Source organism: Microtus oregoni, unplaced genomic scaffold, assembly GCF_018167655.1.
Source record: "Microtus oregoni isolate MIOR12 unplaced genomic scaffold, Mior012 000022F_ref0000154, whole genome shotgun sequence".
Classification (NCBI taxonomy): Eukaryota; Metazoa; Chordata; class Mammalia; order Rodentia; family Cricetidae; genus Microtus; species Microtus oregoni.
In genome coordinates this window covers 11501124-11525952 of record NW_024543081.1, presented here as the reverse complement: position 1 = coordinate 11525952, position 24829 = coordinate 11501124, and the positions used below count along the sequence as shown (strand labels likewise).

General features: G+C 49.0%; 1 protein-coding gene across 2 annotated transcripts; it reads left to right on the top strand.

Moving 5' to 3' along the window:
• Positions 1 to 1973: 1973 nt before the first annotated feature.
• Tef (TEF transcription factor, PAR bZIP family member) lies at positions 1974 to 24829 on the top strand. Of its 2 annotated transcripts, none has more exons than XM_041671936.1 (4): positions 1974 to 2249; positions 14037 to 14354; positions 19439 to 19659; positions 21396 to 24829. In XM_041671936.1, exons 1-4 carry the CDS (start codon positions 2147 to 2149, stop codon positions 21609 to 21611), a joined length of 858 nt encoding a protein of 285 aa, XP_041527870.1. In that variant the 5' UTR covers positions 1974 to 2146; the 3' UTR covers positions 21612 to 24829. The 2 variants fall into 2 exon arrangements, with proteins under 2 accessions (XP_041527870.1, XP_041527869.1); XM_041671935.1 differs by lacking the exon at positions 1974 to 2249 and adding an exon at positions 10588 to 10896.

Below are 24829 nucleotides of genomic sequence, written 5' to 3'. Positions count from 1 at the left end.
ATTCCCAGCAACCACATGGTGGCTCACAACCATCTATAAAGAGGTCTGGCGCCCTCTTCTGGCCTTCAGGCATACAGACAGAATATTGTATACATAATAAATATTTAAAAAAAAAAGAAGAAGAATGGGTTAATATAAGTTATAAGAGCTAATACGAAGCCTGAGCTAATGGGCCAATCAGTTTATAACTTAAAAAACAAAACAAAAACAAAAACAGGGTTGGAGAGATGGCTCAGCGGTTAAGAGCACTGATGGCTCTTCCAGATGACCTGGGTTCAAGTCCCAGCACCCACATGGCAGCTCACAACTGTCTGTAGCTCCAGTTCCAAGGGACTGAACCCCCTTACAGAGACATACATGCAGGCAAAACACCAATGTACATAAAATAAAAATAAATAATTAAAAAAAAAAACCAGAAACAAACAGAGGCTGGTTGAGAGCACTTGCTGCTCTTCCAGAGGACCTGGGTTCAGTTCTCAGTGGGTACATTGGGCAGTTCACAACCATCTGTAACCCCAGCTCCAGGGGATCTGATGCCTCTGCCCTGCTTGGGCAGTTGCACTCACATAACTGTACCCACAAACAGACACATACACCTACAAACTATTAAAAATAATAAAAATGAATCTTTTTAAAAAGGGGGCAATGGTAAGGGGTGAGGATGAGAGGGGATCTATGAAACTGTAAAGGAATTTAAGTGAGGGCTTAGAGTGCTTGCCCAGCACACACAAAGCCCTCAGTTCCATCCCCAGACCTGGAAGAAAACAAAAAAGGAAGCTGGCCAAACCTGGTGGTAGAAGTCTAATCCTAGCTCTTTGAAAGGTTGAGACAGAACACAAGTTCAGGGCCTGCCTGGGTTACAGAGTGAGTTCTAGGTTTGTAGGTTATAGATAATCTATAATATGTAATAATTTTTCAGTAAGTTGGGGAGAATCACTCGGGAGGAAGAAAGGTAGTTAAAGAATTCACTAAAGACTTGGGGCAGAAGCCAGCAGAGGCACTGGGAGCATTTCCGACTGTATAAAATGTGATTCTGGAGAGCAGCCACAGGACAGAAACCAAGAGCCTCGGAAGCAGGCCTGAAGAGGAGTTGCTGGTTGACTTTTGGAGTTGAGCCCCAGAATCACTTTCTGGCTTGTTCAAGACTACACAATCTGGCATCTCTGCCTAAATCTGACCCTGTGGTATCACTCTTGGAAGGATGAAGATATATATACAAGTCCTTGACTTCACCCACACACATTCAATGTCCTGAGGATCACAGTGGACCTGTGGGAAAAGAAAGGGTCTATAGTAGGTGGCCAACTGCCACTTAAAGGACAAAGAAGCAAGGTAGTCACTCAGGACAAGCCAAGTTGGCAGAGATGTCCCCTTTCAGTAGTACCCATGCTGCCAACCATCCTAGGGACCTACCTTCCCCTTCTCTCCTTTTTGAAAGACCAAAGAGATTTGGAGAACACGCTTCAAGTTCTACAGATAGTCTAAAGCCCCAAATAAACGTACATGTCTATATAGGGCTTATGTGCATGGCACATGTACATTCAAACATGCCCAACTCCTTGAGGCTTACAAGCTCCCATGTGAAGGCATAGTGTCACTACAGTATCTTTTGTGCTGAGCTGCCTGGGGTGCTGGTCTTGTCTGTCATCCTTTTTTCCTGCCACCTCTGATCCCAGCCCAGGACAATTACCACAGTGTGCCCTGTTTTCCACTGAACCTGGGCCTCCAGGCCTCCCCCACCCCTCAGCTCCTTCTATGTGCCTGTGCTCACTTGCTGTGGGCGTGGAGCTCTGCTCACCTTCTCATCTGGCAGCCCTGGTTATGGCTCCCAGACTGGGGGAGAACTTCCCTTTGCAAAGTTAGATAACAGGCCAGGTTCTCTGTCAGAGGATTGGCGCGGTAGCTCCACGTGCTGCAGCTGGCGCAGGGCCAGGCCCGCCCTGCCAAGCAGCGGGAAGGAAAGGCCTGGCTGCAGCCGGAGCTGGCAGGTGGCCGAGCTGGGGGTGGACAGGCGGGCTGGGGTTGGGGCTGCCCATTGGCTGCCTCAGGCTCACACCCCGCCTGCCTGCCTAGCCTGTGGCTCCCTAGCCAGCCCCTGTCTCTCCAGCTGCTTCTAAACTCAGGAGCAAGCACCTCCTGCTGGGCCATGTCGAGCTGCAACCAGATTGGAGTGGCCCCTGCCATGGACATGCCTGAGGTCCTCAAGTCCCTGCTGGAACACTCTTTGTCTTGGCCAGAGAAGAGGACAGGTAGGAACACAGGGATCTATACTGGCAAGGTACCTAAGTGTCCAAGGGGTGGGAGCAGGCACCGGGACAGTAGCAAGATGGGTGAAGAAGGGCTGCAATGCAGAGAAGGACCCCCGGTGTGTGTATGCCACATCAGTTCTGGGGCTGCCCCCCATACCTACTGGCTTTGGGCTCTATGGACAGCGTGCAGCTCCTGACAGGTGCTGTGCTCACATGGGACAGGGACAGGACTAGAGCGCCTGAAGGAATCTAACTGGAAACTGATTACTTCTTAAGCTCCCTCCCTCTGCACATTGGGGGCGAGCAGAGGAGTGGCAAAGCCAGTAGATTTGGGCAGCAGCCGTGTCTGGAGAAGGCTCTATGCGCCTGCCACTTGCTCACTGCTGTAGGGCTGAACTCATGGATGGGATGCAAGCTGGTTATGTAACAGAACCACAAGCCACACGTTCCTAGGATACCACAGGCAACCCCAGGGCTAGGGACAAGCAGAATGGAGTGCATGGCAGAGGTGCAGAGAGGGGCAGCTTGGGTAGCCAATACCTGGATTATCACACATCTTTCCTGGGAAAGTTAAAGGCTCGAACTGCTTAGCTTTGGAAGTTGGGAAACCAACTTGGGTACTCTCTCCTGATATTTATGTTGCAAAATTTCTCAGGTTCACCCTAGGTTCTTACTACATTTTCTGGTGGTGCTGGGGATTGACCCCAGGCCTTTTGAATGCTAAGCACAAGCTTTGCTGCGGAGCTGTACAATCAACCCCCCTCGCTGCCTTTAGAGAAGACCACCCTGTCTCTACTGCCAGTGGACAGGAGGTCAGGCATCTGCCTCATTCTGTGCTGGCATCTGATACATGTCATCAACCTGGTATCCTTGCAGGACTTCTTCCTGGGTGCTCTCCAAACTTTGGAGCCAGAGGACAGCCCCTGGTTCCTTTCACCTGCTGGAGCCAGGAATGGGCTTAATTTTGTTAACTAGGGGGAGGCAGGACAGAGGCTCTGATGCTGGGAAATGCTATCTGAGGTAGAGGGTTTCCCCGGAGCTTATGGCAAGGTCCTCAGAGAGCTCCTTAGACTTCGACTACAGCGTCTTTCTTCCTTTCTCTCTCTCTCTCTCTCTCTCTTTTTTTTTTTTTTTTTTTTTTTTTTTTTGAGCAGGGTTTCTTTGTGCAGCCTTGGCTGTCCTGGAACTCCCTCTGTAGACCAGGCTGGCCTTGAACTCACAGAGATCTGCCTGACTCTGCCTCCCGAGTGCTGAGATTAAAGGCATGCACTACCATGCAGTTTCTAATGCTGAGGCAGTTAGACACGCTCCTAGACAGGCAACAGAGAAGGTGTTCCTGCATCCAATTGCACAAAGGACACCGGCAGCTGACCAGAAGTCCATATCCCGACATACCCCTGGGAGAACCCCCTGACAGATGAGCCTTAGCTAGGTCCATATTTACAGCTTTCTGCCATCTCTGGGTGGCCTTTGTAAATAGGCCCAGCGAAGGCTTTCTGAAGTGAGAGCAGAGCATTTCCATGTCTGCAGGTACTAGGGAAGATGGTGCAGCACCCTCATGACCCCACCCAGCTGTCCCAAGATGCCTGTTGGACTGCAGACAGGGTCAACTCACAGATAGGCAGGGAAATTTCTCAGGGTGGACCCAGGGCACTGTTCTTTGCGTGAGACTAACAATGCCTCCTCCAAAGTGTGGTAACAACTGCTAGTCACTGGCTCCCAGCTGTTATGTAGAGCCCTGGCAAAGCTGAAAATTCCCCATCCTTCATGGGCAGTCAGGGCCCACACTTAGCAGAGGCTTGCCCAAGGATTTAGGCAGAGCTTTGCCAAGATCTGGTAAGTTCCACCTGAGGACTAGTTAGCCCGATTTAGCATTGTCTTAGGCTGGAGTCTTGTTACTTCATGTGGCACTGACAGCAGCATGTGGCTAACTGGGCAAAAATTAAGGGGAAAGTGGGGGGAGCCAATTATGTCACATTACTACCTATAGTCACTACACCCCAAAGCTCCTGGACTTCTTAAACCACTAAATGTCCACCCAAACAAGTAAGTGCATGCCCACCACGCTGAACCAGAGGCTCAGCAGTCTTGTGACGAGCTTTACAAGTTCCTGTTGTGGTCGTTTTTCCCCATTTCCCATCACTGCTTTGGCCTCTGTGGGAGTCGGCAGAGCCAGCAGCTTGCCCTTCACCTCCATGAAAGAGGTGGGTTTCTCTGGAGGAGCCTGCAGACCTTCCTTTCCCTTTTCTCCCGCTAGCCCAGACATTGCAGCATGGCCAAGTCACATGCAGGGTGTAGTTACGTTCCAGTGGGAAGGAATTTCCACAAGAGCAGTGCAGAGTGTGAGAAATTCCAGGTGTGCCCTCGAGAATGTTCTCCCTGCAGCTGCATGCTCAATTTTCTAGTTCAAAGACGCTTCCAAAATTCACATGGAGCCCCACTGGCAGCTCCAGGGCCTGTTGCAGCCTGCACAAACTTCTGCCTCTCCCTGGTCCCCAAGTAGGTAAGCTTTCCTGATCAGTACTGACCAGACTTGAGACTCCCTTGGTTGCCTGGTGGTCCTTACTCTGAGCCACAATTCAACCAGCTTCCCTACAGACTAGGAAATCCATGAGCAAAGGATGGATCCATTCTCTAAGCTCTGACTCAGTTTCTCACCTCTGAACCTATAAAAACCACGTTTCCTGTCTCTGCTCTAGTACTTTCCCCAAAGATTCTCTTTCAGGGCTCTCTCCATCTCCTGCTTCTTTCTTCTTCAGTCTCTTGAAAGATCTTGAGTCTAAATCATCCAGCTAGCTTTTGACTACCTACCTTTCCTCACCCACAGGGCCTAGGCTGTGCTCACTGCACCCTTACCCACCTTTTGTCTTCTCCACGTATCCAGGCCTCCATTTACAGGAGCCGGACATGCTTTAAAGTCAAACTCGCTCTTCACTTTGGGCTGGGCAGGAAGGGATACTCCTGGACAAGGCAGAAAAGGCAAAGCCTTAAAATTAGGGTCAGGATGTGATCCTTGGCTCTGCTTCCCAGAAGAGCCTAGCCTTAAGAAAGGACGAGGACTACCTATTCCACAGGCTCGTTGCCAGGACTAAATGTGCTATCCCATATGGAAGTGTTTCAAACTGTGACACACCATGCTGTTTTCTCTGAAGGGCCAAGAGCAGCATGGCTGACTTGGTGTTTGTTCTTTCCACCTATAATCTGACCCTTCTTCCTTCCTACATTGGCAATCTGACCCTCATTTCCTTGTTTTCACCTTCCTTTGAAGAACTGGATGTTATGAGATTGTGCATAGACAGAGCTGTTTCCTTGGAAGTGTGTGGTGAGACTCCTGAGGCATGATACCATCCACCCTACAGGACAGGACAATATCTTAGAGGTACTTGCTGGAGTACAACAAAAGGGTACAGCGGAAGGGACTTACTCCAGTCCTCTTGGTGAACTGAAGTAAACAGGCTGCAGGTGGACTACATGCAGCCTGGACTGACCCAAACTTGGTCTTAGTAGAGGTCTATATGGGGACTCACACAGCTTGGGGAACCAGAAAAAGTGTGGTGTTTGCTCAGGATGGAGAAGATGGCATAGGGCTGTCTAGGTGCTGGATATATTCTGAGTCATCATTCCTCATTTCAGCCTGCTCAGGGATGCATCTTCTCATTCTTTTAGTGAAGCATGAACTCAGAGAGCTTGGCCACCTCAGGGCAAATAGGTGAGTGGCCCTTTCCTTCCTCCTGAGAATCCCAGGGTCTTGTTCTCCGCTCCACCCTACCACCATTACAAACATGAAAAACTCATCTTCATCAAGTCCCATCTACTGGTGGCGGTGTCATAAGGTGCCCTTTCCAGGTGGCTTTGAATCTGGTCGACCCCAAGTGAGGCTGCTAAAGGACTGACTGGTGCATGTGCCACCCACTCCTGCATCACTATGTGCAGCAGCATTGCAAGGGGGTCCGGTTTTCCATTCTACCAATGAGAACACTGATGATCCAGGATGGGAGGGCCACACAGCTGTCAGTTGAGGTCACTCAGCTTCTGTTCCAGGCTCATGCCTAGCCATAGAATTCCCCGATCTCTGAAACCATGTGGTGTTTCTTGGTCATTCTGTTATTCATTACTAGCTTAGTGAGTATTTGCTATGCTTTGGCTCAGGCGTAGATGAGACAACACTGTCTTTGCCCAACTCCAGCTGCCAACCCAGTGAGGAAATACAGCAATCATGGGTCCAGTTGCCCTTGCCAAGGGTGACACCTCAGCTAAGACCTGGAAAGTGAGGCGGAGCTAACTATGTGAAGAGCTTTCAAGCTGTGGGGAAAGCACCACAAAGGCTCTCCATTTGCACAATGAAAGGGCACTGGTGCCAGCCACAGAAGGTGGGCCACGAGGGAGAGAAACACGAGTGAGGTTGGAAAGATCCCAAGGACAAGACTTCAAATGCTGGGCCATGAAGCCTGCACCAGTTTCTGCATCAGCAACAGGACATCAGCTAGGGAAAGCCGACTGTCAGGCGGTGGTGGGTCAGACACTGCATGGGCTAGTTGTGGTGGGTGGAGGTCTTCTTCATGGTCATGGTACTCTTGGGACAGCTCATCTGTTATCCAAACCCTGGGAGTGTGCAAAACACAAACCAAATAGGAAACTAGGACTCTTGGGAGTATTGAAGGGGAGAGGCAAGAATTTACAAAGAGGCTCCACCCTCCACTTCTACCCTAGAGCACATTGAGACCAAAGTACAAAGCACAGAATCACATTTTCCCCGGCCACAGGTATGTGGGCTACAAAAGAGTTGCTGGCAGGACTAATCCTGGGGACTTGCTGAAAGAATGGCTCATGCTCGTTCTTCCAGATTCCAGCGGAAGTCAAATACACGACTGTTAGCTAATATTAATAACACACCACAAATGTATAAGATTTGGCTCTAAGAAGTTTTAACCTTCTTACCAACTCCAAGCAAGGAAAGCAAGCCAATAAGTATTTATTACTACTCTGAACAAAGCATTGTGCTTGCCAGCAGTTAGTATTGGGACAGTGAGTTTTGACTTTCTAGAACTCGGTGAAAGTCTTACTATGAGCCTGCTTTTGCTCATTCCTGGTTCCAGTGCCATCTGTCAGTCCTAGATGCACCACCAGGATTAACAACCAGAGTTTTATTCCCTGGAACCCATGGTAAAGGAGAGAACCAACTCCCAAAGGTTGTTCTCTAACCTCCAAAACTGTGCCATGGCACCTGTGTGCACACACACACATACACACACAATAAATAGGTGATTAATTAATTAATAAGCTATTATTAGAGCATACTTGCCTAGCATGCACAAAGGCTGGGTTTGATCTCCTATACTCTATAAAATGTTGGTGATGGCGCATGCCTATAATCCCACACACCACACAAAGGTGGTAGCATGATACAGGAGGTGATGGCAAGAGAACCTCCTGTATCATCCTCATCTACATATCAAGTTTGAAGTTAGCCTGGAGTACCTGAGACCCTATCTCCAATATTTATCGATACAGGAGACTGTGATGCCACACATCATACCTCTCTCTCTCTCTCTCTCTTTTCTTCCTCCTTCTTTCCTTCCTTCTTCCTTCCTTTCTTAAGACAAGACCCTCACTATGTAGCTCTGGCTGTCCTGAAACTCACTCTGTAGACCAGGCTGTTTTGGAATTCACAGAGGTCCACCTGCCTCTGCCTCCCAAATTCTGGAATTAAAGGTGTGCACTACCACACCCAGCTGCCACATACTTTTAAAGTTTAACCAGGCACTGACACGCTCTTCTTAGGTAGTCTATTTCTTTAGAAGGCTCACACACTATGGCAATTAGCAAATTACTTTGCACAACACTATTCCTCTTCTGTGAGAAGAGGCAAGGTCACAGTTATGGCCATAGCAATGACAGGAGAGGGCAGTAGAGAAATGCAGCTGGGGTTCTTGAGGTCAGCTGGAGAAGGAAGACAAAGTAATGTCTCTGCCTTCAGGACAGTGTTGACTGCTGCAATCCCCACAGCTAGTGAGAAGGCGCTGCAGGGCCCTTAAGGCTCCTGAGTTGGTTATCTGGGGGAAACGCCTCCCTGGAGTGTCAGTAGAGGGAAGACTGAATGCTACCTCAGTTTCTGAAGCTTCTGCCTGTTACCTTCATGCATTCTAGTCACTGGCCTATTAGGTGAGCTGTTCCAGGCTGGCTGGTTGATGGGTGCAACAGTCATCATCCATCTGGGGGGTAACCATAGCTAAAAAGAGAAGGGGTGGATAAGGAAAAGGAGGGGGAGGGAGAGAGGACAGAAAGAGGAGTGGAAATCTTTCCTTCTCCCGACCTGTCATCTTTGTTATAAGCAGATAACTTGCCACTCTACCACATTAGGGATTGTTATTTTTCCCCTCTCAATAATATAATATTTAGTCATAAAATATACATTTAAGTCTAGTCTAGCAAGCTCCTCTATAACCAAACGAGCTGGAAGACCGTTTTTCTTTTTACAAATCTTATGCTATATTTTGCTGTGTGTGTGTGCACGGGAACTGTGCTCATGGAGGTCAGAAGACAGTCTGTGAGAGTTATGGCACCAGGGAGTGAACCCTGGCTGTCACACTTGGCAGCAATCACCTTTACCCCAAGAGCCATCTTACTCCCCGAGTTTTTCTTTACAGCGTGTAGTATGTTGTTCCGTTTTCGTGGAGCTGCTCTTTTAAATTTGTTTCTAGGTCAGTTTCTCCTAAAGATTTAGACACACATATAATTCCCGCTAATAATTATGCAAAACATGGCTTTTCTATGTAGTTCCCCTTTTCCACGCTGGATTTATATCCGTCAATTTTAATTAAGTTAGGCAAAGTATTTATACTACAGGCCAGATCCTGCCTTATCCCCCTCTGGCATAGGGAGAGAAAGGAAACAATGGTCTGGAGGCATCAGACCTCTAACCAGAGTGGCAGCAACAACTTGAATTTGGGATTTGAAGTCCTTCAAGTCTTTTCCTTCAGGCCTACTCAGCTACTCAATTTCCTTTTCCTCAAGTCCCAGCAAAATTCTAATTCCAGGCGCTTTCAGCTGTCTGCTGCTGCGTTCTGGTTCTGCACTTACCGCAGGAACTACAGGCGGCCTTTCTGCCAGACGCCGGCTCCTCCCTCAGAGGCAGGGAGCCATGGGAGGGACACAGTATAAACAGGCCAAGTCCCTGCCCCTCTGGGACCTTAATCCCAGAGCGTCTAGTATTGTCTGGGCTTGAAGCCGAGCGTGACTTGTACTGCAAAGAGGCACAAAGTTCCGCGAGCCGCCTTGAAGGTCTGTTCACCCTTTTCACGACTTACAGGGTTCCTAAGGAACCCAGAAAACCTCGATATTTTTGTTAAGAAGTGGGTCTCCCACAAAATGCAAGACAGGTAGTTTCTGGTTTGTTTTGATTCTGAGAAAGTTAAAATTTAATGCTAAGAAAGGGAAACCCTAGCTGTAAAAGAGAATTTGGGGGTGTCCCAAACTGTGTTGACTGTCTAGTTTAATGTTGAATGTTAAGACTGAGGTGGAGAAAGTGGTATTCCCAAGGTCGCAAGCGAGCAGCTAGCAGTACGGAAGTACGCCCCGACCCTTGTTCGTGGCGAGGTCTCAAGAATGCGCTCTCCCTGTTAGTGCTTATCCCGCAGCCACGCCTGCTCCCAAACCCCAGATCAGCGGGAACTTGACACCCGCTTGAGCGGCCGGGCCTGGAACCAGCCTGCTCTCCGCCAACCTCGGGGGCGCGTGGGAGGAGAGCTGGCAGGGGACCCACGTCCCAGTCCCCGGACCCGGGCAGAGTCCACCGACCAACAGACCAGAACAGGCCAGGCCAAGCAAGGCCAGGCCCAGCCCCGCCCCGCCGCGCCGCAGCCGCAGCCGCACGTGCACAGCCTCGTGCAACCGCGCCGACCCCGCCCCCTTGGCCCATTGGCTGACGTGCGCCTTCCCCTCGCCGCCCCGCCCCTCGCGGGACGCCTCGGCTGCCGCTCCACGTGACCCTCGGGGTTGGGCCTTGGCGTCCAGTCCCGCCTCCCTCCGGGGTGGCTTCTCCGAGGGAAGGAGGAAGAGGAAGCCGCGATGGACTGGGAGGAAACTTGGGAGTCACGAAAGTGGTGGCTAAGAGGACACGACTGACCAAAACGAAGCGAGGCACTCTACGGAAGGCCAAGATGTTCCCGGGCGGGCGAGGGGGACGCTCCTCACCTGGCCCCGCACGTGTCGAGCGCGTTTGGCCACCCCAGCCAATCCCGGCTCGAGGAGCTGTGCCCGCCCTCGCGCAGAGCACACCAATCGGAAGCCACGCTCCGGGACCGCCGTCCTGGTCTCATGAATAATGAATGAGACGGGACCCGTCCGCGGGCCGGGCGGGGACGGAGGGAGGCGGGGGTGAGGTGGCGCGTCTGCGCAGTGCTGCCCGTGTCAGCAGCTGCGGCGGGTCGAGCCGCTCCGGCCCATCTCGGGGTGCGGGCGGGGGAGGCGAGGCGCAGGAGCGGGGCTCAGGGCACGATGTCCGACGCAGGCGGCGGGAAGAAGCCGCCTGTGGAGCCGCAGGCGGGGCCGGGCCCGGGGCGTGCTGCTGGGGAACGGGGCCTGTCGGGCTCCTTCCCGCTGGTCCTGAAAAAGCTGATGGAGAACCCCCCGCGCGAGACGCGCCTCGGTGAGGGGGGGCGGCTCGCGCGTGTCTGGGGGCGGGGTTTCTGCAAGGGCGGGGCCTTGTGGGGGCGGGGCGGGTCCGGTCAGAGGTCAGGGTGAAGTGGTCCAGCGTAGGGGGGTTATGCGGGCCGGGAGATGACTAGGGACCTGCCGGGCTAGGCCTGTGGACGCGAGAGAAAGTCAGGGGGCTCTCTGGAAAGGACAGGTCGATGGAACTTTGCAAGGATGCAGCCACTTAGCTGGGGCTGCAGCGGGGCTGCCTGCATCCAGATCCTAGGGAGCCACTTGCCTAAAATGCCGGTTCCTGGGCCTCTCCCAGCCTGCGGATCCCGGGACAGAAGCTTGTATTTTAAGAAGCACCCCACTGCACCACAGTGGGTGCAGAGCCCACTACCAAAGTTTGAGAAGCACCGATCAGTGTAGCAGATGGCCTTTTATGTCTTCGGCCCGTCCTGGAGGAGAATGATTCTTCCTCTCCGGGAGTGGACATTGAGCAAGTCCACTGTGCTGCTTTCCTGGAAATGTGTTTCTGGGCGGCTGCTGAGGTACAGACGGAGGAGGTGGTGTGGAGTGACGGTCCGTGGTGTCTTTAAGGGGATGAAGGATGGGTAAAAGTGGGCCGGGGATGAGTATTAGAATGCCGCCACTGAGGTTAGCAATGGCAGGAGCGGCTTCATAGTATTGCCCAGGCCACAAGGGTCCCTGGGGCTTTGTGTGGAAGGCAGGCTTGACCCGGTATTTGGCCTGGAAGAGCAGTAGGACCGCCACCTGTCGTAGGGTTTTAGGTGCCTTCAGGTGTGCTTTCCGGCCCAGACCTTCGAATTCTCGAGAGCTGAGTGTAATTAGGGTATATGGGAAGAGATAGGCGGTGTATGGATTGCCTGCACTGACAAACTCATTTCCCCTCCTGAAATGCCATTTCTCTTTTCCTGGGTGTGTTCCGGGGCTGCTGTGCTTCTGGTTGTCACTGTTGGGTTATAAATAGCTTCTGCTCATCAGGTGAGGCTGGGTTCTCGCCTCCTGCTTCAGGACCTCATGTGCACAAACCTTTTTGTTTGTTTGGAGAGATGCTCTGCTCCAGATCTGAGAAGAAGACAAAGGGCAGGCTGGTGCTCACATCTGGCAGCTCTTGTTAAGGTTACAGTGATGAGCAGTCCTTCTAGTGATTTTACCTGACGTTTGCACATGCTCGCAAACATCTTGACACAGTCTTGTCTTGTTTAGCTTATTATCTACACTTTGCAGGCGAAGAAGTTGAGGCTCTTGAGAGGTGGCTCTGCTTCCTCAAGGTCACGTGGGTGGGCCTTTGGCTCTTGATTTGGTGCTCTTTCTGCCGTCTCAAGCTGACAAACACTGGTGTCAGTCCCTGTGATTTAAGCGCTGGGCACGTCAGGCATTTACCTTTTACAGTTAATTTAAAATTTCACCTTACAAACACTGAATTAAAGTAGCCTGACTGATTGTAGTGGTGCCGGCTTTGTAATCCCAGCACTGGAGATGTAGAGGTGGGGTTCACTGGTTCAAGGTCATCCTCTGCCGCACATCAGTTTTGAAGTCAGCCTGGGTTTCGTGGGACCCTGTCTGAGAAAAACCAGGGAAAAAATAATAGTTTCAATTGCTTTGGTCAGGCAAAATGTAGAACTTCCTGTTGCTTGTCCTTCTGTAAGGCTACTTTTTTATCTCCTCCCTTCTTTTACCTCTTTTGATCCCCAGTGACCCCACCCAACTGGTCCACTCATTTCTGAACAGAATGTGGAGTCAGAGACAAGCAGTAAAGCCATCTGGCCCACCCAGCACACAGGCTGGGAATTTGGTTGCTTCCCAGTTGTTTTTAAATCAAAGCCTGGTTTTTTGTTTTGTTTTGTTTTGTTTTGTTTTTAAAAAAAAAGCAGTTGTAGAAATTCAGGTTAAACCATATTAGAAGCTACGAACAAGTTCTGTTTGTGAGAACCTCCACCTCACTGAGTCTGGTCATTTTTATTGGACTAATAGGCTAATAGACTGCCTTTTAGCTGTCTGGTCTTGGGGCCCAAGCATGACTGCTTTATCTCCAGTATAATATTATTTGATTTCTCTCTCTCTCTCTCTTTTTATTTCTAAATCCAGAGTTCAAAGTTGTCTCCCTCAATTTTGAAAACCCAGCATGAATTTGTCAGGATTTTATCCCCCACATCTCTGATTCCCCTCCTTGTCACTTTGATTTCCTTCTCATCACGTTTCTCTGGTCTTTTTTTCTTGATTGAGCTCTCTTGGATATCCATGTGCACAACCTCTGACTAAGACAGGTGGGATTTGATCTTCACTAATTGATTAGCGTCACTTTAAATAGGAACAGTTTTCCTTCTCCATCTCCACCCCTCTCCATCCTCCCAGGAATCCTGCCTCCACTCTTTCTACTATTCAGGGGTAAAGGCCTTTTGAACTGGTTGCTCTCAGTGACTATACGTGAAGCCCATGTATCTAAAAATCCAGTACTCTCCAGTCATTATATAGGTTCCCATAGCCACTGTGTGCTTAGCCTTTTCGTTGGCTCCTGAAATCTAGAGCTGAATCAGACATAGTCTCCACCCTCAGTGAGCTCCCTGCAATGTGTACTGGGTACTACATACTCAATAGAAGTCATCTTTGTATGTTACCACTGATCTTCGAAAAAGAGATGCTTTATATTTATTGACAATGAAAACCACTGAGGCTCAGGTTAAATAACATGGATCAGGTCACCTGTCATACAAGAGACATAACTAGAGAGAATGGGACAGGAGAACCCAGAAGTTATTGGCTAGACGGCCTTCAGCCCTTTCCACACTAAGATATCAGGAAAGGTCAGAAACACCACTTCCTTCCATGTAGCCTCTCCTACAGATGCCTTGCCCATAGCCTACTCTGCAGTAACTCTGGGACCACCTCAAGCCCTGGAGTATGCCACTAGCATTCCAGAAAGGCCACCCCCAAAGGAGACCAGCCTGCCTGGTTCACACACCAGGTTATAATGGGAAGACAGAACGTGCTCTTGAAACATGTATATGGGGTGGGGATTTAAACAGACCTCTGAGAGAGATGGGGCTTCTCTGAGGCTCTCTGCCCCCCTTCTGGGATGAGGTAGTTACTCTCTTATGTGTGTCTCATCATAGACTTTGTTTGCAGATAAGGAAAAAGGGAAGGAAAAACTGGAGGAGGACGAGTCGGCAGCAGCCAGTACCATGGCCGTCTCTGCCTCCCTCATGCCGCCCATCTGGGACAAGACCATCCCCTATGATGGCGAGTCTTTCCACCTGGAGTACATGGACCTGGATGAGTTCCTGCTGGAGAATGGCATCCCTGCCAGCCCAACTCACCTGGCCCAGAACCTGCTGCTGCCTGTGGCAGAGCTTGAAGGGAAGGAGTCTGCCAGCTCTTCCACAGCATCTCCACCATCCTCCTCTACTGCCGTCTTTCAGCCCTCGGAAACCGTGTCCAGCACAGGTTAGTGACAGTCTCATCTAAGGAGCCCACTTCCACTGAGCTCTGCTATGTCCACATTCCCTGTGTGCTCTTTTTTCTGAAGCAGGTCCTGATGGGCTACAGATTAGAGGGACCCTCTGTTCCAGAGTCTTCAGTACTGTCTATAAGGCTCGGGATAAAACAGTTAGGCCTGACGAGTTGGTCTTCCTCTACTGGGGCACTGCACATGCTCAGGGCGATGGAATGAGCTCCCAGGCTGCAACTTGCAGAAGAGAAACCCTGCTCTGCATTTGATACAGTTCTTTTATGGCAGCGGGGTTTTGGTCACAGATTCTTGCAAAGTTTAGGCAGTGTTTTTAAACATCACTGTCATTGACATTCTGACTGTAAGTGCAAACATATACTAGGATTGATTCTATGTCAGACATTAACAAAAGTCATTGAAATGATCTTATGAGATTATTTGTGCTATCATCCCTGTTTTGTAGATGAGGAAACTGAGGCACAGGGAAAGTAAGAAACTTTCCCAAGTCACCGAGCTGATAGGACTGAAGTAGTAGCACTTGAACTCAGGGTGCTTGTCTGCATAGGCAGGTGCCGCTTAGGCACTAGCACAAATGCCGTTCCCACTGCTCCAAGATTATCTTCGGGATCTAAGACATCTTTTACTGTTTTGGCCTGGGGGTTGATTTTTTTGGTTTGTGTTTTCATATGTGAACATAAATCCATCAGGAAAGATGTGTCCTGTTTCAGAAGCTACCCAGAGTTTCTGTAGCCTCAGAGACATGATGACACATGTCTCCTGGGACCCACACCATGAAATTCTCATGATGTGTTTTTGTTTAACTTTTCAAAAAAAGAATTTTTTTCAAATAAAATTTAAAAAGTAAGAGGTTGGAGTATATATATCACTGTTAGAGCCTTTTATTGTATACCTAAAGTATTAATGTCCTCTTTTTAGATTTCTTACTTTAGTTATGGGAGGCAGGTGTGTGCACATGAATGCAGTGCTTGTGGGGCCTTAGGAAAGAGCACTGCATTTCTCGGAGCTTGAATTACAGGATGTTGTATGTTGTGTTGATATGATGAGAACTGAGCTCAGGTCAGCTTGCAAAGCAGCACATGTTGTAGGCACTGTATCTCTGCGGCCCCAGTGCAAGAGTCAAAAAGAAAAAATCAGATTCAGTGTCATAGACCTGCAATCCTTGTTCCTCAGAAGGCTGAAGCAGGAGGATCACAAGTTCAAAGCCAGTCTGGATAACATACTGAGACCCCCATTTTAAAAAATAAAAAAGAGGGACAAAGATGCTTTGACCAAAGATAGCGGCGGAGTGGGAGTGCTTGTTTAGCATGCACTTGGGTTCTGGACTGGAGAGATGGTTCAGTGGTTAAAAGTGCTGGCTATTCTTCAGAGGATCCAGGTTTAATTCCCAGCACCCACATGGCAGTTCATAGCTGTCTGTAACTCCAGACCCAGGAGATCTGACACCCTTTTCTGGTGTCTGTGGATACCAGGTATAAATGTCGTATGTAGACAAATATGCATACACGTAAAATATTTTTTAAGAGCCTTGAGTTTCTTTCCCAGCACTGCAAAATAAATTTAATTAATTAAATAAAAATTAAAGATGGAGGAAATGGGTGGGAAAGATGGCTCAGCCACTAAGAGCACTTATTGTGCTGGGCGGTGGTGGCGCATGCCTTTAGTCCCAGCACTTGGGAAGCAGAGGCTGGTGGATCTCTGTGAGTTCGAGGCCAGCCTGGTCTACAGAGTGAGTTCCAGAACAGGCTCCAAAGCTACACAGAGAAAGAAACCCTATCTCAAAAAAAAAAACAGAAAACACTTACTGTTCATGCAAAGGACCTGAATTTGTTTCCCGTCACACACATTGTGGCTCGTAACCATCTATAACACCAGTTCCAAGGGATTCAACAGGCATTTCACATAGAGTAAAAATGTCTGTCTCACAATCATGAGCTTCTTAGCACAATGTGGACACGGCAGTGCTGGGGAATTAGATACTGGCCAGTCAGCCAACCTGCCTAGCCAAATCAGTAAGCTCCAAGTTCAGTGAAAGACCCTGTTCACCAAAAATAAGATAGAGTGGATTGGTAAGGTGGCTCAGCACAGAATGGAATGCTGGGACTCAAACTTGTGTCCACCAAATGTGTAGAGATCAGAGGACAACAGAGCCCAGGATCCATATAGTGGAAGGAGACGATCAACTCCTGGAAGTTGTCCTCTGACCTGCACAACATGCAGTGTGATAGACATGCAGATGCACACACTTACAAATAAATAAAACAATTGAAAAGTTAAATTAAAAAGGTGGAGTGATGGAGACCACTCAACATTAACTTCTGGCCTTGTATATTCACACATATACACTTAGAGCTGTACGTATGTACATCACAGGAAAATTTTTAAAAATATTTTACATGTGGAATTGATCCATAAATTGTGTCAATTAAAGATAGGGAAATGGGTTGGAGAAGTGACAGCCATTAAGAGCACTTATTGTTCATGCAGAAGACATGAGCTTTGTTCCCAACATCAACATTATGGCTCGCATCTATCCATAAGACCAGTTCCAAGGGACCCAGCAGGCATGCACATGGTCTAAATAACATGCATGCAAGTAAATCACAGACCTGCCTGCCTTTTTGTCCTGATGCCACCATGCCCACCCTAAGGAAGGATTTTTTTCTTTACGTGCATTGGTGTTTTTGCTTGCATGTGTGTCTGTGTGAAGGTGTCAGAATTCCTAGAGTTGCAGTTACAGGTAGTTATGAGCTGGCATGTGGGTGCTGGGAATTGAACCCAGGTCCTCTGGAAGAGCAGTCAGTGCTCTAAACCACTAAGCCATCTCTCTAGTCCGTAAGGAAGGAGTTTCAGTGAAGTATGTGCTTGCAAGTGGATTCTCACAGAGTGACCCACCCATTTCAGCACTGCCCAAATCAGGATACGGAACTATGCTGGTATCCATGACTCTGGGCAGTTGTCTTCTCAGAGGTAATCCCTGGCTGTTCTGGAACTAACTATATAGATAGTCTGGCCTCAAACTCACAGAGATCCACCTGCCTCTGCCTCCTAAGTGCTAAGATTAAAGGCGTGTGCCACCATGCCCAGCATTATTTATTTTGCGTATGAGTGTTTGCCTGTTTGTATGTGTGTGTACCGTGTATATAAAGTGCCCACAATGGTCAGAGGAGGGCGTTGGATCCCCTAGAACTTGAGTTACAGGCAGTTGAGCTGTCATGATAGATGATAAGAACTGAACCCAGGTCCTCTGCAAGAGCAGTAAGTGCGGGCTAGAGAGATGGCTCAGCGGTTAAGAGCACTGACTGCTCTTCCAGAGGACTGGGGTTCAATCTCCACTCCCGTAGCAGCTAACAATTGTCTGTAACTCCAAGATCTGACATGTAGACAAAACACCAATGCACATAAAATAAAACCAAATAAATTATTTAAATAAAACAAAGCAGTAAGTGCTCTTAACCACTGAGCTCCAGGACTCACAGAGACAAATATAACATACATATACACACACCTTTGTGTGTGTATGGGGGGAGTGCTTATGTATATAGCAAGTGACAACCTAGAGCTTCCGATCCACCACACTCAACCTTATCCAGTTGAAACCTAAACTTGACCATGCCACATTTGTGCTATGAATATCCCAGTGACTTCCTCTTTCAAGGGAAATGTCTGTATTAGCAGCATGGACATTTATTGGGGGTGGGGGGATTGTAGAAAGATTTTTTTGTTTTAATTTTGATACCTGTTTTGAAATATTTTTATTTATTTTATTTATTATGTATACTGTGTTTCATCTGCATGTATCCCTGCAGGCCAGAAAAAGGCTCCCAGATGTCATTACAGATGGCTGTGAGCCACCATGTGGGTGCTGGGAATTGAACTCAGGACCTCTGAAAGAACAACCAGGGCTCTTAACCTCTGAGACATCTCTCCAGGCCTGTTTTGTTATCTTTTGTATTGTAGGGTGTCTAGCAGCATAGGCTGCTACACACATGCTGGTTGCACCCTGGAGACTTGATGTGGCCAGATATTTTCCTGCAGGGCAAAATTGTCCCCTGTTAAGAACCATAGCTTTGCAGGGCAGTGATGGTGCACGCCTTTAATCCCAGCATTTGGGAGACAAAGGCAGGTGAATCTCTGACTTCCAAGGCTAGTCTATTCTACAGAGTGAGTTCCCAGACAGCCATGGCTACACAGATGGCTTTAACTTCTATTGTTATACTGTGTTGTCTCTGCCAGGACACTACACTACCAGGGATATAGTTGGCATTTAGTAACTATCTGTTGGCTGAATATTTGGTGTAGTCCTGTTGGAAGCATTGAACATATAGGCCAGGGGTTCAGTTTTCTTCTCACACAACTCTTATCTCAACACACAACCTTTGACCTCTAAAATTGACATTAATTCAATGTTTACCTATAAAGCAATTAGCCATATGGAACAGAAGGAGCAAGGAGCCAGAAGCAGCCAGGCCAAGAGTCAGATTTTACTTCAGTTATTTACCTGTGGGATCCTGGAAAGCCGTTGGATTTATCTGAGCGTTGGTATTCTTTTCTGTAAAATAACACTTAGCATTTGTTTCCTTTCAGTATTGTAAGGCTAAATGAATGAACACAGCAACTGACATAGTGGACTCAGAAGCAGAACCCGTGCCGGTTCTCAGCCTGTGTCCTTATCCCATGTTGGTTTTCATTCTTGGAGAACCTGAGACATAGGAGGTTGAGGGGTGTAATGATTTAGTGTTTTGTTTACCATTTCTCGGGGAAACAAAACATTTAAAAATCCTGTTCTTTGGTGTGTTCTGTTCCTCAAGGGGAAGAATTCCTGGGCTGGAGTGACCAGTGGTTGAGCACGTGCTTAGCTTGTATGGAGCCCTGGCTTTGATCCATAGCACACAGAACAGGGCAGGGTCATCTCAGGAAGTGAACCACATGTGCCTGTCTACTTCTAGGGCTGCCGATGTGGTTTTCTTAATGGCAGTAGTTTATGGAGGTTGTCTGGTGGGCGGTGTGTATTTTCTCTGTCCAGTGAGATGCTTCTAGATCTTCTGCCTCTGTCTTTCAGAATCGTCCTTGGAAAAGGAAAGGGAGACTCCAAGTCCCATTGACCCCAACTGTGTGGAGGTTGATGTGAACTTCAATCCTGACCCTGCCGACCTGGTCCTCTCCAGTGTGCCAGGTGGGGAGCTTTTCAACCCCCGGAAGCACAAATTTGCAGAGGAAGACCTGAAGCCACAGCCCATGATCAAAAAAGCCAAGAAAGTCTTTGTTCCTGATGAGCAGAAGGTAAAAAAAAAAAAAAAAAAAAATCCTTTATTAAAGGCACAGCAGTGATTTCAGAGTCCAGGGTAAGCTGTGGCATAGCTCAGCAGTACAGTGAGTACAGCGCTTGCTGGGGAGGAGAGGCCCTGAGCTCCACCTTTAGCACTTCAAAGAGAAGTAAAGGTGGCAGCGCGCACCTTTACTCCTAGCACTCAGGAGGCAGAGGCAGGCGGATCTCTGAATGCTAGTCTATCCTGGCCTCCAGAGTGAGTTCCAGGACAGCTAGAGCTGTTATACACAGAAACCCTGTCTTGGAAGACCAAAGAGAAGAGAGAGAACTAGAGTAGGTTTTTGGTTTTATTTTTTTGGTTTTTTTTTTTTATTTTTTATTGGTTTTTCAAGACAGGGTTTCTCTGTATAGCTTTGGGACCTGTCCTAGAACTCACTCTGAAGCCCAGGCTGGCCTCAAACTCACAGAGATCCACCTGCCTCTGCCTCCCGAGTGCTGGGATTAAAGGCATGTGCCACCACTGCCTGGCCTCAAACCTGATTTTTATATGGAGAACTCTTCCTACCATAGATACTGTAGGAGTTCTGTGCTTGGAGCCACTGCAGCAGCAGTTTGATGGGAAGAGAGAGTTAGGCAAGGTTTGGCCCCAGTGACTCAGATAGTTCCCTTCTTCCCAGAGCCTCTGGTTAGTATTCCACTTCCCTGGCATTAGTCCAGCCATGGGGAAGAGAAGTCACTAGACCACAGAAAGCAAGGTTGAACAATTAAAGGACAAAAGACACCTTGTATGACTGGGGAGCTGGCTTAGTTCTCATACTTCCTAATGCTGTGACCCTTAAATATAGTTCCTCATGTGTGGTGACCCCCCCAACCATTAAATTATTTCATTGCTAGTTTATAAATAATTTTGCTACTGTTATGAATCATAATGTAAATATCTGTGTTTTCCCATGGCCTTAGGCAACCTCTGTGTAAGGGTTGTTTGCCCGCCCCCCCAAAAGGAGTTGCAACCCATGGATTGAGAACCACTGGCTTAGTGGGTAAAGCATTTGCCACCAAAAAAAAAAAAAAACAAACATAAGAATGCATGTGAAAGCTGTAACAGTGTGTGTCTGTAATCCCAGTGTTCCTTTTGGGAGAAGAGAAGCAGGGGTAGGAGAATTGCTGGAAACTCTGGGCCACCTATCTTGCCAAACACAACAGGGATAGACAATGAGGACTGGTACCCAAAAGTTTTCCTCTCACATCCACACATGTAACATGGGGCGTGGGTATGCACCTCCTCTCTTCCTTCCCACTCTTTCTTTCTTGCATGGTTTTGTAGAGTCAGGTTTGATCTCAGGGGATTGCACTTAGCTTGATGGCTTTACCACCACTAAGCATGGTATAATAGCACAAGTCCTTCATCCCAGCATTTGGAAGGCAGAGGCAGGCAGATTGGTGGGAGTTCAAGGCCAGGTGGTCTACATAGTGATTTCTTAGACAAGGAGAGCTATCTGACAGAGACCTTGTCTCAGAGAGAGATGTTAACCAGTATGCCCGAAGGAGACAAGGGCAGAGCACACAGCAGCACACTGCCTGTCAAGGCAGACTCTTGACACGCGCTGCAGCCTGCCCCTCTGAAGACAGGGCAGTGTCCACAGTATTCCTTCTTACCACAGCACTCAACTGTGGGGGTGGACCTGGTGTGGGAAGATTAGGTTCCCTCAGGGGGAGCACCAGACCACCCACAAAGGGTACTTTCCCACAGGATGAAAAGTATTGGACAAGACGCAAGAAGAACAATGTGGCAGCCAAACGCTCCCGGGATGCCAGGCGCCTGAAGGAGAACCAGATCACCATCCGGGCTGCCTTCCTGGAGAAGGAGAACACAGCCCTGCGGACGGAGGTCGCTGAGCTTCGCAAGGAGGTGGGCAAGTGCAAGACCATCGTGTCCAAGTATGAGACCAAGTACGGGCCCTTGTAACCTGTGCCCTTTGCCCTGCAGGGCACTGCCTGCACTTCAGACCTCTGCCTGGGGCTCCCAGGACCCCACACTCGTGTGGAGACTTAGGACTCTTCATGGGCACATGGTCTGCTCTAGGAGCGTTCACGTCTCAGCTTCATTACAACATGGCCAGCACACGTGGTGACTTCCCCAGGGGATCAGGCTCCTCTCTGAGGGGAAACATGAGTGAATCTACGTAGACGGGTAAACGGCCCAAGTTTCTCTTCTTGGATGTCCCAACTGAATCAGAAGGGACCTCTGGAGTCCAGAGCTCTCCGCAGTGCTCAGGCTTTCCTAGCCTTCTCTCAGTCTTCAGTCTGAACTGACAAGGGCTGTCTACAGAATGAGTCATGATTGTTGTCACCCTCATGTTGTCTCAGGTAGCAGGTGCATTTCCACTTGGGGTGTGTCTGTCATGCACCTCACTGTCCCCAAAAATTCTTTGAGAGAAACATCATTCCCATCTGTCTCAGATCCAGGACTCACTAATATAATACTCTGTTAGTGTGTGGAGGGTGGTGGGCCACGAGAGTGGGGTCTCTGCATAGCCTGGAATTTTAGTGGAGTTTGGGGCTACCAGCAGAAGTGCATCCTACCCTTCTTAGCTCCCACATCCCTTTTATCTTGTGTCTCTCAGACCTGAAGCAGCCCTGGAATCAGCTCCCTCTACATCCCACTTGCTACGGAAGAGACATTCCCAGGGTGGCTGCTCTCTGGGCTCCAGTTGCCAGCACCTACGGAGGCTTTTGTACCTCCAGGCCAGTCTGGAGGCTCCTGACTTCCACTTGCCTGGCTTCTGGTTATTCTCACCCAGCAACCATTCTCAGATCTTAGGTTTAGAAAGAAACCCCATCACCTAGGAAACTTAAGCTTCCTGGGACCAGGGTACCAATTAATTCTACATGGTATTTAGGAAACTGGCCTCCACAGCCTCTTGTTGTGGGCACCAGAGTGAGGGGCTATCTCTTGTGACGCTCCATTGGTTCCTTGCTCTGACTCACTGATGTGTCCCAGGCCAGAATCCAGTCTCCCTAAAGGCAGAAGAGAGCCTTTCACTTCGCAGACAGAATCCTCTCCGTGAGTGTAAGGGTGCAGCCTCATAGAAGTGCACTTGCCGAAGTCACAGTACAGATCTCAAAGGACAGCAGCTCTGGAGACATTTACACTGGCCTGGAGTCCCTCAGTCTTGGTCTCAGGAGTCAGGGGCTGACCACACAGGTCTGGCCATGGGGTGGAGCGATTCTTGCAGCTTTGGCTTCCTCTGCCTCACAGCTCTACCCTTCTCTTACGTTTGACTGAACTTGTCCTCTTGCTCTACCCAGAGGATTGGCTAAGGAAATCGTGGAACCCTCTGCTCATGTGGGTCAGTTAGGGCACCCTCTAGGAGGGTGTGTTTATTTGCTCAGGGCGGGCAGCCTGTGTGAAGGAGACAGAGGTGACGAGGGTGCTTTATTATTCTTAACACTGGCTTTATTTTAAACAGTGGCTTTGTTTGGGGCCCCAATCTTTCAAGACTTTTCATAATTTTAAGACCAGGGCAAACCGTCTACTGGCCATGGACTGCAGCCAGGAGATGTCCTGCTCCTCCTGGGACCTGCACATCACCTCTTGACAAAGGTCCCTGAGGCCAAGGGAGGTCTCCCTCCTACTAGGTCCATGACTTTGACTTTGTGGTTCTGTAGGAACCATGTGCACACTTGTCACTCTGTTGTAACCACAAAGGGCAGTTACACCCAGCATGTCAGTGTCCTGCCCTGGCTGCCTGCGTCCCACCCACCTGGCACTCTGAGCCGGCTGTTCACCCAGAGGCAGTTCTCACTTCCTTACTGGTGGACAAGCCTTGACCTAAAGGCTTTTCGTTCACTTTGGCTAGAAAATGTAAGGTTTGTGTTTTTTAAGTTTTAGTTTTTAAGGAATGGATACTTAGCTCTGGATGCCATCTGTGTTCTGACCCCAGTGGGTGGGTTGGGGCTTAATGTGTCTCCCTTGGTCCTACCTTCTGCCTTGTGGTGCCCTCCTTTCCTTCCAGAAGTCGGGGGGGGTCTGGCTCCTCCTACAGTGCTTACTTGGAAATGGTATGGCGCTCGCTTCTTGGAGAAGCCTTTGAATGAAAAGCAGTGGTACGGGAAGAAGCATGCCTGGAAGCTGACATCTTGGAGAAAAAAGTGTTCACATAAGCTCGGTTCCTCTGTTGGCTTTAAGACCCAAGACTGTGCAGAAAGAGTTGATCTCTGCTGTTTGTCTTGCCAAGAAAGTCTCCTCCCTCACTCTAGGAGCTGAGAACTGAAGCCTGAGTCTCCTGCACTGAGATCTCTGACATCTTGTAAAGAGTAGCAGGCTTGAGAAGCCAACTTCTATTGGCTCTCCATGGGTTCGCCTTGCGATGAGAAGTGCTGTCACTTCCTAAGCATCCTGTTCTATTGCGACCTCAAAAAAGATGCATGAATGAGCTAGAATGCTGCAGGAATGTACATACAAGAAATGTCTTTATAAGAGAACTACACACGTTTGGAGAAAACTCCGCCCTGTGGAGTACCTGCCTGAGTCACCTTATCCTTGGCCCAAAGGCTGAGTTTTGTGGGTCTGACTCCCTTGGTTGGGGATGGTACTAGGCAGTGAACCTGACCCCTGGTCCACACTCCCTGCTGAGAGGGTGCTGTGGTCTGCTTTCCACTCAGGCAGCTCCTCCAGTCCTCTAGCCTGGGGACACGCGTGAAGCTCTCCAGTGGCTCTGAGAAGTGTGCTCCTTGTAAGGAGGGGCGTGAAGCTCCTGGTTTCCAGGGCTAAGCCCCACCCACAGCTTCTTTAACATCTGTTAATTAAGTGCAATAAATTTTTCTAGAAAAAGGCAAAGATGATTTCCAGGTAGAGATTGCTGTCTTTTGGTATTAGGATGCCAGAACACCACTTGGTTTTATTTTTCTAAGTGCATGTGATTGGTAGAATGTGTGGGGCTCTGCATCCTCCCCGGGAGCCGCATTCCAGCGGCCCCTCTCCCTACCTTTGTTGGGGGAAAGAGGCCAGGAGAAAACCCCTTTGTCCCAGCTGCAGAGGTAGAAGCAGACAGCAGCCCATTGGCCTTATGTGTGTGTGTGCCTGTGCGAGTGTGTCACTGCTGGTGGGCCGGAGTGATGTGGTAGGGAGGGAAGTTGGGAATGTATCCTTTTCAAACAAAATTAAATATTTTGAGACGAGAA